Raw genomic sequence first — 13,601 nt, forward strand, 5'->3', positions numbered from 1 at the left:
GATTTAACCACTATTGTCGATACTACACAGCAATCTACACCCTGTCTCTTATACACATCTAGATGTGTATAAGAGACAGATTATTAACTACACAGCAATCACCAGATGAGACGACAACAGACGAAGATTTCGATGATTTAACCACTATTGTCGATACTACACAGCAATCTACACCCTGTCTCTTATACACATCTAGATGTGTATAAGAGACAGATTATTAACTACACAGCAATCACCAGATGAGACGACAACAGACGAAGATTTCGATGATTTAACCACTATTGTCGATACTACACAGCAATCTACACCCTGTCTCTTATACACATCTAGATGTGTATAAGAGACAGATTATTAACTACACAGCAATCACCAGATGAGACGACAACAGACGAAGATTTCGATGATTTAACCACTATTGTCGATACTACACAGCAATCTACACCCTGTCTCTTATACACATCTAGATGTGTATAAGAGACAGATTATTAACTACACAGCAATCACCAGATGAGACGACAACAGACGAAGATTTCGATGATTTAACCACTATTGTCGATACTACACAGCAATCTACACCCTGTCTCTTATACACATCTAGATGTGTATAAGAGACAGATTATTAACTACACAGCAATCACCAGATGAGACGACAACAGACGAAGATTTCGATGATTTAACCACTATTGTCGATACTACACAGCAATCTACACCCTGTCTCTTATACACATCTAGATGTGTATAAGAGACAGATTATTAACTACACAGCAATCACCAGATGAGACGACAACAGACGAAGATTTCGATGATTTAACCACTATTGTCGATACTACACAGCAATCTACACCCTGTCTCTTATACACATCTAGATGTGTATAAGAGACAGATTATTAACTACACAGCAATCACCAGATGAGACGACAACAGACGAAGATTTCGACGATTTAACAACTATTGTCGACACTACGCAGCAAACTACACCAGATGAATTAACTACGCAACAATCATCAGATGAAACTACAACAGACGAAGATTTAGACGATTTAACAACTATTGTCGATACTACACAGCAAACTACACCAGATGAATTATTAACTACACAACAATCATCAGATGAAACGACAACAGACGAAGATTTGGACGATTTAACAACTATTGTCGATACTACACTGGAAACTACACCAGATGAATTATTAACTACACAGCAATCACCAGATGAGACGACAACTGACGAAGATTTCGACGATTTAACAACTATTGTCGATACTACACAGCAAACTACACTAGATGAATCAACTACACAGGAATCATCAGATGAAACGACAACAGACGAAGATTTCGACGATTTAACAACTATTGTCGACACAACGCAGCAAACTACACCAAATGAATTAACTACACAGCAATCATCGGATGAAACGACAACAGACGAAGATTTAGACGATTTAACAACTATTGTCGATACTACACAGCAAACTACACCAGATGAATTATTAACTACACAGCAATCACCAGATGAAACGACAACAGACGAAGATTTAGACGATTTAACAACTATTGTCGATACTACACTGGAAACTACACCAGATGAATTATTTACTACACAGCAATCACCAGATGAGACGACAACAGACGAAGATTTCGACGATTTAACCACTATTGTCGATACTACACAGCAAACTACACCAGATGAATCAACTACACAGGAATCATCAGATGAAACGACAACAGACGACGATTTAGACGATTTAACAACTATTGTCGACACTACACAGCGAACTACACCAGATGAATCAACTACACAGGAATCATCAGATGAAACCACAGACGAAGATTTAGATGATTCAACAACTATTGTCGACACTACGCAGCAAACTACACCAGATGAATTAACTACACAACAATCATCAGATGAAACGACAACAGACGAAGATTTAGACGATTTAACAACTATTGTCGATACTACACTGGAAACTACACCAGATGAATTATTAACTACACAGCAATCAACAGATGAGACGACAACAAACCAAGATTTAGACGATTTAACCACTACTGTCGATACTACACAACAAACTACACCAGATGAATCAACTACACAGGAATCATCAGATGAAACGACAACAGACGAAGATTTAGACGATTCAACAACTATTGCTGACACTACGCAACAAACTACACCAGATGAATTAACTACACAACAATCATCAGATGAAACGACAACAGACGGAGATTTAGACGATTTAACAACTATTGTCGATACTACACTGGAAACTACACCAGATGAATTATTAACTACACAGCAATCACCAGATGAGACGACAACTGACGAAGATTTCGACGATTTAACAACTATTGTCGATACTACACAGCAAACTACACTAGATGAATCAACTACACAGGAATCATCAGATGAAACGACAACAGACGAAGATTTCGACGATTTAACAACTATTGTCGACACTACGCAGCAAACTACACCAAATGAATTAACTACACAACAATCATCGGATGAAACGACAACAGACGAAGATTTAGACGATTTAACAACTATTGTCGATACTACACAGCAAACTACACCAGATGAATTATTAACTACACAGCAATCACCAGATGAAACGACAACAGAGGAAGATTTAGACGATTTAACAACTATTGTCGATACTACACTGGAAACTACACCAGATGAATTATTAACTACACAGCAAACACCAGATGAGACGACAACAGACGAAGATTTCGACGATTTAACCACTATTGTCGATACTACACAGCAAACTACACCAGATGAATCAACTACACAGGAATCATCAGATGAAACGACAACAGACGACGATTTAGACGATTCAACAACTATTGTCGATACTACACAGCAAACTACACCAGATGAATCAACTACACAGGAATCATCAGATGAAACGACAACAGACGAAGATTTAGACGATTCAACAACTATTGTCGATACTACGCAGCAAACTACACCAGATGAATTAACTACACAACAATCATCAGATGAAACGACAACAGACGAAGATTTAAAAGATTTAACAACTATTGTCGATACTACACTGGAAACTACACCAGATGAATTATTAACTACACAGCAATCACCAGATGAGACAACAACAGACGAAGATTTCGACGATTTAATCACTATTGTCGATACTACACAGCAAACTACACCAGATGAATCAACTACACAGGAATCATCAGATGAGACGACAACTGACGAAGATTTCGACGATTTAACAACTATTGTCGATACTACGCAGCAAACTACACCAAATGAATTAACTACACAACAATCATCAGATGAAACGACAACAGACGAAGATTTAAAAGATTTAACAACTATTGTCGATACTACAATGGAAACTACACCAGATGAATCAACTACACAGGAATCATCAGATGAGACGACAACTGACGAAGATTTCGACGATTTAACAACTATTGTCGATACTACACAGCAAACTACACTAGATGAATCAACTACACATGAATCATCAGATGAAACGACAACAGACGAAGATTTCTACGATTTAACAACTATTGTCGACACTACGCAGCAAACTACACCAGATGAATTAACTACACAGCAATCATCAGATGAAACGAAAACAGACGACGATTTAGACGATTTAACAACTATTGTCGATACTACACAGCAAACTACACCAGATGAATTATTAACTACACAGCAATCACCAGATGAGACGACAACAGACGAAGATTTCGAAGATTTAACAACTATTGTCGATACTACACTGGAAACTACACCAGATGAATTATTAACTACACAGCAATCACCAGATGAGACAACAACAGACGAAGACTTCGACGATTTAACCACTATTGTCGATACTACACAGCAAACTACACCAGATGAATCAACTACACAGGAATCATCAGATGAAACGACAACAGACGAAGATATAGACGATTCAACAACTATTGTCGATACCACACAGCAAACTACACCAGATGAATCAACTACACAGGAATCATCAGATGAGACGACAACTGACGAAGATTTCGACGATTCAACAACTATTGTCCATACTACGCAGCAAACTACACCAAATGAATTAACTACACAACAATCATCAGATGAAACGACAACAGACGAAGATTTAGACGATTTAACAACTATTGTCGATACTACAATGGAAATTACACCAGATGAATCAACTACACAGGAATCATCAGATGAAACGACAACAGACGAAGATTTTGACGATTTAACAACTATTGTCGACACTACGCAGCAAACTACACCAGATGAATTAACTACACAGCAATCATCAGATGAAACGACAACAGACGACGATTTAACAACTATTGTCGATACTACACAGCAAACTACACCAGATGAATTATTAACTACACAGCAATCACCAGATGAGACGACAACAGACGAAGATTTCGAAGATTTAACAACTATTGTCGATACTACACAGCAAACTATACTAGATGAATCAACTACGCAGGAATCATCAGATGAAACGACAACAGACGAAGATATAGACAATTTAACAACTATTGTCGACACTACGCAGCAAACTACACCAGATGAATTAACTACACAACAATCATCAGATGAAACGACAACAGACGAAGATTTAGACGATTTAACAACTATTGTCGATACTACACAGCAAACTACACCAGATGAATTATTAACTACACAGCAATCACCAGATGAGACGACAACTGACGAAGATTTCGACGATTTAACAACTATTGTCGATACTACGCAGCAAACTACATCAGATGAATCAACTACACAGGAATCATCAGATGAAACGACAACAGACGAAGATGTAGACGATTTAACAACTATTGTCGACACTACGCAGCAAACTACACCAGATGAAATAACTACACAGCAATCATCGGATGAAACGACAACAGACGAAGATTTAGACGATTTAACAACTATTGTCGATACTACACAGCAAACTACAACAGATGAATTATTAACTACACAGCAATCACCAGATGAGACGACAACAGACGAAGATTTCGATGATTTAACCACTATTGTCGATACTACACAGCAAACTACACCAGATGAATCAACTACACAGGAATCATTAGATGAAACGACAACAGACGAAGATTTAGACGATTCAACAACTATTGTCGGCACTACGCAGCAAACTACACCAGATGAAATAACTACACAACAATCATCAGATGAAACGACAACAAACGAAGATTTAGACGATTTAACAACTATTGTCGATACTACACAGCAAACTACACCAGATGAATTATTAACTACACAGCAATCACCAGATGAGACGATAACAGACGAAGATTTCGACGATTTAACCACTATTGTCGATACTACACAGCAATCTACACCAGATGAATCAACTACACAGGAATCATCAGATGAAACGACAACAGACGAAGCTTTAGACGATTCAACAACTATTGTCGGCACTACGCAGCAAACTACACCAGATGAATTAACTACACAACAATCATCGGATGAAACGACAACAGACGAAGATTTAGACGATTTAACCACTATTGTCGATACTACACAGCAAACTACACCAGATGAATTATTAACTACACAGCAATCACCAGATGAGACTACAACAGACGAAGATTTAGACGATTTAACAACTATTGTCGATACGACACTGGAAACTACACCAGACGAATTATTAACTACACTGCAATCACCAGATGAGACGACAACTGACGAAGATTTCGACGATTTAACAACTATTGTCGATACTACACAGCAAACTACACCAGATGAATCAACTACACAGAAATCATCAGATGAAACGACAACAGACGAAGACTTAGACGATTTAACAACTATTGTCGACACTACGCAGCAAACTACACCAGATGAATTAACTACACAGCAATCATCGGATGAAACGACAACAGACGAAAATTTAGACGATTTAACAACTATTGTCGATACTACACTGGAAACTACATCAGATGAATTAACTACTGAGCAATCTTCAGATGAAACGACAACAGACGAAGAGTTAGACGATTTAACAACTATTGTCGATACTACACAGCAAACTACACCAGATGAATTATTAACTACACATCAATCACCAGATGAGACAACAGACGAAGATTTAGACGAATTAACAACTATTGTCGGTACTACACAGCAAACTACACTAGATGTATTAACTACACAACAATCATTAGATGAAACGACGACAGACTACGATTTAGACGATTTAACAACTATTGTCGATACTACACAGCAAACTACACCAGATGAATTATTAACTACACAGCAATCACCAGATGAGACAACAACAGACGAAGATTTCGACGATTTAACAACTATTGTCGATACTACACAGCAAACTACACCAGATGAAGAAACTACACCAGATGAAGTAACTACACAGCAACCATCAGATGAAACGACAATAGACAAAGATTTGGACGATTTAACAACTATTGTAGATACTACAGAGCAAACTACACCAGATGAATTAACTATACATCTAGTGACAACAGATTATTTAACTACAGATAGTAAGTTTTACATTATTGTATACTGATGAATTCATATTTATATATAGAATAATAAATTTTATTGTACACTATTGAATATATATTTGTTATATAGAATAATAACTATAATCTGAAATTATAAAGTGATTGTAAATCGTAATAGTATTTTGATGTGGTGTGGAAACATGTTAAGTTCAAATTATTTAAAAAGTCAATGATTATCAGTATTCAAAATACTATTTTGATAAAGAAAAAGACAATTACTATGACGTTGGTGCTGTTGCTCTTGATGAAGGTAATGATTATGTTTACGAAAATGATGATAATGGTAAGGATTATAGTAATATTGTTTATAGTGACGACGATGACGAGGATGTTGACGGTGATAATGGTTATAAAGATAATGATAATGACGATGATGTTTGATAATAATAATATTGTTTATACCAATAAATTGTTCGTTCTTAATAGCACTACACGATATTTTTTTATTTATCCGGATTAATAAGAATTAATAATGTTAATAGTAATTAAAACATACCAACTTAGTTATGTTAGTTTTACTGAACGATAATATTAAAACTAGGATTATATTTCTTTTATTGAAAGTCCAGTTCTAATAATGTATATTTGCAGGTTAAGTTGTGGTAGAATTTATATATCCTAGCTGTACTAGTTAATTGGTTGGTTGTTTTATTGACTGACTTTACGTTATTAATGATGGGTTAGTTTATTCAGACAAGGCAGTATGATAAAGGCACGTCTTTCCCTTTAATTCTTTTACCCTTGCTTAGTAAGGCTGGTGAAAACATCTTCTAAACTGGATATGTTCATCTAAAGTTGGAAAGAACACCAAAATATCATCGAGATAATTAATCCATTTTTATTAAGTTTTTATCACCTACTACAAATTCAACAATACGTTGGAATGTACTTGAACTGTTTACCCACTTTTAGGGTATTCGTATAAATTCAAACAAACACAACGGCACCATAAAAGCCGTTTTCTCAAGGGCATAAGTGTCTACAGAAATCTGAAAATATCTTCTGGCTAAATCTAGTGAGGAAAAATATTTGGATCTAAGGGCCGAGTGTTCGATGTCAAATATATGAAACGTGTAGGCTGCAGGCACCTTTCAGATGAGTTTATGACATCAACTGGGGTTTCACCACCCATCACACGCATGCAAACACTAAGAATAGGCCTAATGGTATTGATTTTTGGCATGATAAAGAACATTTTTATTAGAAGCTTCTGGGTTTATCAAATAACATTTAACTCTCCAAATAGATAAAAAGAAGAATTTCTCAGCATTTATTACAGAAACCGTATTATGGTTTACACCTCTTGTACTAGTGGAAGTCCCTTTTCTCAGTTAGAAAACGCTTTGGTAGTTGTAGTTGTGTAACCTATTATTGTTAATATTGGTTTAATTACTTGTTTTTGCACTGTAAACCAACGATTTCAGCCTGCCAAATTCAACTGATATGAATGCAACCTTCTGGTGACTTTAACCATGTCACAAGGAAGTATTTTATAAATCTTAGTGATGATCTAAATTCGGGTGTGAATTTCAGGGTAATTTAAATTGCTCTGTAAAAACGTGTCTAAAAACAGATTGAAATGAAACTTTCCAGAATAGTTCGTCTTGGTCCAATTGTCACAAGCCAGGTTCCCCATGTTATCCCCTATTAAACGGGTCACGTCTGAAGGAGTAAGTCAACACGCAAAGGTACGTAATAATGCAATACAATTTATTATTTAAAAAAAACATTATGCAATTCGTTTCCAGCTCTTGTGCGAGACAGACAGAATTTATCATTTAGTTTCCAAATTCAAATTTAAATTATCAAAAGAGCCATTAAATTCACATCAATCACAACATTTGACATTAATTGTGGATTATACGTTAATAGTTAAAATTAACGATAACGAAAAAGTGATTACATTTTGGTGAGGATCCGGAGTAGGGTGTTGATATATGCGGACCATTTAAAGAATTTTATTGGACGGGTGATTAATCTATATAATCGCAATTTACGTTTGCAGTGGCCTACGTAGGGTCGGGTCATATAGTGCGCAATGGTTATTAGTCTCCATATCACCATCGCTATTATCACTGCAATTATAGTTCGTGTCTTACTAACGTCGAGTAAATTTCCCTGTTTTTTTCTTTCTTGATTATTTGGTTTTGAAATAGCTGTTGTTTTTTTTTTTCGAATTTATTTTTCTTCTTCCATCCCGGTTTTTCTATTTTTCTTTTGCACAGAGTTTTTCTGACTGGCACCTTGGTCACCTTCTTCAAACATTGTCCAAGCAAAGACCATCAACGATGTTCATATCAAAATATGATTCTACATTCTACATATTTTGAATTTTAATAGCCGTCGTAGTTTCCGTGACTTCGATTTGGTTTTCATGTGTTTTAACTTTCATAATTTTCTTCATAATTTTCTGTATGATTTCATTTTTGTTTTTTGTGTGTTAATTTACGCTAGACTTTTTAAGCATGTTTTTTTTTAACATCACTTAATATGGCAATAAGGAAAAGCCTTATGTTCTGTTTTACAAATAGACATGGTAAGTCAAATTTTGGGTTTTTTATACCAGAATAAATAAATAAATAATTAAATAATTCACCCTGACTCTAATAATAGTCTTCAATAGGAATAATGTAGACCCGAGACACACACTACTTTAACAGATTCGTTTGGAGTGCTAAACACGTAGGTTTTCATTAAAGAAAGACCATCTATTAAACTTGCTTCGGCAACAGTTACTATAACGCATGGTGCTCTCACATAATTAATTTCAATCTCACTCATTGGACCTTTCGATATCAACCGATGTGCATTTACATTATTAGAAGTTCAAACAAAAGCCCCTTCAACAACATCAGATCGTAAGTCACAATATACATTGATAACTTCATCTATTGACTTTTAAATGAAAATATAGTGATACAATATAATACTTATGATCTAAAATATTACAGTGATCATAAAGTATTTTGCTATGGTGTGTTATTATTTATAATATTAAGTTCAAATTCTTATTTGATACTCAATGATTATTATTCAAATTACTATTTTGATAATAAAGATATGATGAGGCCACGCGGGCCTCCTCCTACTACTACTAGGCCGTAGCCTAGCCTAGTTATGAAATCATCGCACGATTTTACTTGTCTGCATACACCGACCAACAAGGACGTCAGTGACTGTATTCTCTCTCGAATGCTGAAATGTTTATTTCTTTGAGGAAGGTTTATCAAAAAAGCATTACAAACAAGTTCTTTTTAACACAATATTCATCGTATCCGTACTTTACTGCTGATGTGTAGTTAATTAAACGCATACTGCAGGAGCAAAAATCAGCATACGCACTGCTAAATGTAAATACGCACGTGTATACTGATCATATCACTATATCAACCGATGACAACAACAGTTGGTTATAAAAAACTAAAATGAAAAAGACGGCGATTGACTTAAAAAGCAATTAGTAGAGCATGCATCGTACACTAAATGGAAAATTATTATACTTAGGTTAGATTTAATGCATTCAAAAATTTCCTTCGGGCCTTGCAGGCCCTCAGGAATTTTTTTCAAGCATTAAATCTAACCTTCGTATAATAATTTTCCTATAATGTACTATGCGGAGCTCTACTAATTGCTTAATATAGTGATACAATATGATACTAATGATCTAAAATATTACAGTGATCATAAAAGTACTTTGATATGGTGTGTTATTATTTATAATATAATTTTGAAAATTATTCTTTGATACTCAATGATTATCATTGAAATTACTATTTTGATAATAAAGATTATGACGATGGTTTCTATGCTGTTGTTCCTGTTTATGATGATCATAATATCACAAGGAATAGTGATTAATTATAGTAATAAAAAACGATACTGGTAATGATGATGATCATGATAAATCTTAATCATAAGGACATTATGATAACATAAATTAATGGATCATGATTGTATTTCCACAGAAATTCAAACAACAGCGCCCTTAACAACATCAGATCGTAAGTTATAATATGCAATAACAGTCATGAAGTCACCATTGACTTACTATATGATACAGTATAATACTTATAATCTAAAATATTACAGTGATCATAAAAGTATTTTGCTATGGTGTGTTATTATTTATAATATTATGTTGAAATTATTCTTTGATACTCAATCATTATCAATGAAATTACTATTTTGATAACAAAGATTATGACGATGGTTTCTATGCTGTTGCTCTTGTTTATGATGATCATAATATTTAAAGGAATAGTGATTAATTTTAATAATGAAAACCATACTGATAATGATGGTGATCATGATAAAACCTCATCATAAGGACATTATGACAACATAAATTAATGAATCGTGATTGTATTTCCACAGAAGTTCAAACAACAGCGCCCTCAACAACACCAGATAGTAAGTTATATATATATATTATAATATGATAATGATATTATAAGGAATAAGGAATAATAATTATAATAAGAACAGATATACTGAAGATACAATGATAATGATGGTGATCATAATGAATCTTAGTCAAAAGTATATTTATGATAACATAAATTGATGGATCATGATTGTATTTCCTCTGAAGTTCAAACAACAGCGCCCTTAACAACACCAAGATCGTAAGTAATAATAATGCAATAACAGTCATGAAGTCACCATTGACTACTATAGTGATACAATATAATACTAATGATCTGAAATATTACAGTGATCATAAAAGTACTTTGATATAGTGTGTTATTATTTATAATATTATTTTGAAATTATTCTTTGATACTCAATGATTATCATTGAAATTACTATTTTGATAATAAAGATTATGACGATGGTTTCTATGCTGTTGTTCCTGTTTATGATGATCATAATATCACAAGGAATAGTGATTAATTATAGTAATAAAAAACGATACTGGTAATGATGATGATCATGATAAATCTTAATCATAAGGACATTATGATAACATAAATTAATGGATCATGATTGTATTTCCACAGAAATTCAAACAACAGCGCCCTTAACGACATCAGATCGTAAGTTATAATATGCAATAACAGTCATGAAGTCACCATTGACTTACTATAAAGTACAGTATAATACTTATAATCTAAAATATTACAGTGATAATAAAAGTATTTTGCTATGGTGAGTTATTATATATAATTATATTATGTTCAAATTATTATTTGGTACTCAATGGTTATTATTCAAATTATTATTTTGATAATAAAGATTATGACGATGGGTTTTATGCTGTTGCTCCTGTTTATGATGATCATAATATTTAAAGGAATAGTGATTAATTTTAATAATGAAAACCATACTGATAATGATGGTGATCATGATAAAACTTCATCATAAGGACATTATGATAACATAAATTGATGAATCATGATTGCATTTCCACAGAAGTTCAAACAACAGCGCCCTTAACAACACCAGAGAGTAAGTTAAATATATTATAATATGATAATGATATTATAACGAATAATGATTATAATAAGAACAGATATACTGAAGATACAGTGATAATGATGTTGATCATAATAAATCTTAATCATAAGTATATTTATTATATCATAAATTGATGGATCATGATTGTATTTCCACTGAAGTTCAAACGACAGCGCCCTTAACAACACCAGAATCTTAAGTTATAATATGTAATAACAGTCATGAAGTCACCATTGACTTACTATAGTGATACAGTATAATACTTATAATCTAAAATATTACAGTGATCATTAAAGTATTTTGATACGGTTTGTTATTATTCATAATATTATGCTTAAATTTTTATTTAATACTCAATGATGTGTGTGTGAATGTAATGTGATTTATGATCAAACTGTGAAGCAGTAAACCGTTATATTTAGGCATACATTTACATTTCTTTACCGATGCCACAGCAGCATCGCCATAAACAACAAGTGTGTTAACAGCGTGCATTTTTATAATTTATGCATTTTAAAAGTTAGCCTTAATCATAAGGACATTATGATAACATTGATGAATCATGATTGTATTTTCACAGAAGATCAAACAACAGCTCCCTCAACAACACCAGTTCGTAAGTTAAATATATTATAGTATGATAATGATATCGTAAGGAATAATGGTTATAATACCATAGTACATAGGCCTACAGTATAATACTGTACGGTACCTCTATATGATAGAATGAGTAAGAGACTTCAAATATAAATGAGAGAAGAGAATGTGATGGGAGGCACATAATTATAAGCCAATTGGTAGTTTGAATTAACTGAACAAATATCCCACACTGAATCATGTTGTCTAATGATAAGCAGTCCGCAGTGTAGTTTCTGCCTGAATAAATCTGTATTTTTATGTGTGCATTTAACAGCCTAACGAATTGATCAGGGGTGCCAGGATTTGCCCGACGGGGGGTCCGAGGTCCCCGACGGAGGGGGGAGGGGCGACGCCCCCGACGAAGGGTCAGATTCCCCCGACGAAAGCAAAGTGGGCGTGGTCGAGCTTCGATTAAAAGGCTCCGAATGTGGTCCAGGGGGCGAAGCCTCCGAAAATTTTTACAATTTAGGGGTTTCAAAGGCTTATTTAATCGATTTTAGAGTTTACTAATATGTAGAAAATACATATGATTTGTGCTTTTTCTCCCCGACAGGGGGGGGGGGAGGCTCTCCCCGACGGGTGAGGGCCCTGCCCCCCCCCCGTTCCTCCCGCTGGTGCCACTCCTGGAATTGATATGAAAAGTGTGCGGTCAATTTTGAAAGTATGCCGTGACTTTAAGTGTTTAAGTGTAGTTTCGAAAGTTGTTGCCGTGAATTTAAAAAATGTGGCCATGACATTTCGAAAGTTGTTGCCGTGACACTTATGGGCCACCGTATAATTGAAATACTTTCGCAAAGTTGTTACACACCGTGAAAACAAACCTCCCACATCAACAGAGCTTTGCTTATGCCGGAAATTCAGCTTGAATTCACCACCGTACCTGTACCGTGAGAATGTGACCAACCAAAACTAGTTGTGCGATTATACACCAACCACAACACATCAGT

At 34.4% G+C, this 13,601-nt stretch overlaps 1 protein-coding gene across 1 annotated transcript in view; it reads left to right on the forward strand.

Moving 5' to 3' along the window:
• The window catches only part of LOC117122747, a 78,218-nt gene that overhangs the window by 14,023 nt on the left and 50,594 nt on the right, over positions 1 to 13,601 (forward strand). Inside the window, exons 4-9 of the mRNA XM_033268454.1 lie at positions 5,368 to 6,534; positions 10,524 to 10,559; positions 10,933 to 10,968; positions 11,559 to 11,594; positions 11,971 to 12,006; positions 12,596 to 12,631. Of these exons, the coding sequence (XP_033124345.1) occupies positions 5,368 to 6,534; positions 10,524 to 10,559; positions 10,933 to 10,968; positions 11,559 to 11,594; positions 11,971 to 12,006; positions 12,596 to 12,631 (1,347 nt within the window). The remainder of the gene's footprint in view (positions 1 to 5,367; positions 6,535 to 10,523; positions 10,560 to 10,932; positions 10,969 to 11,558; positions 11,595 to 11,970; positions 12,007 to 12,595; positions 12,632 to 13,601) is intronic.

Source organism: Anneissia japonica, unplaced genomic scaffold (genome assembly GCF_011630105.1).
Source record: "Anneissia japonica isolate Jap-2015-1 unplaced genomic scaffold, ASM1163010v1 scaffold1884_len437306_cov177, whole genome shotgun sequence".
NCBI classification, from domain to species: Eukaryota; Metazoa; Echinodermata; class Crinoidea; order Comatulida; family Comatulidae; genus Anneissia; species Anneissia japonica.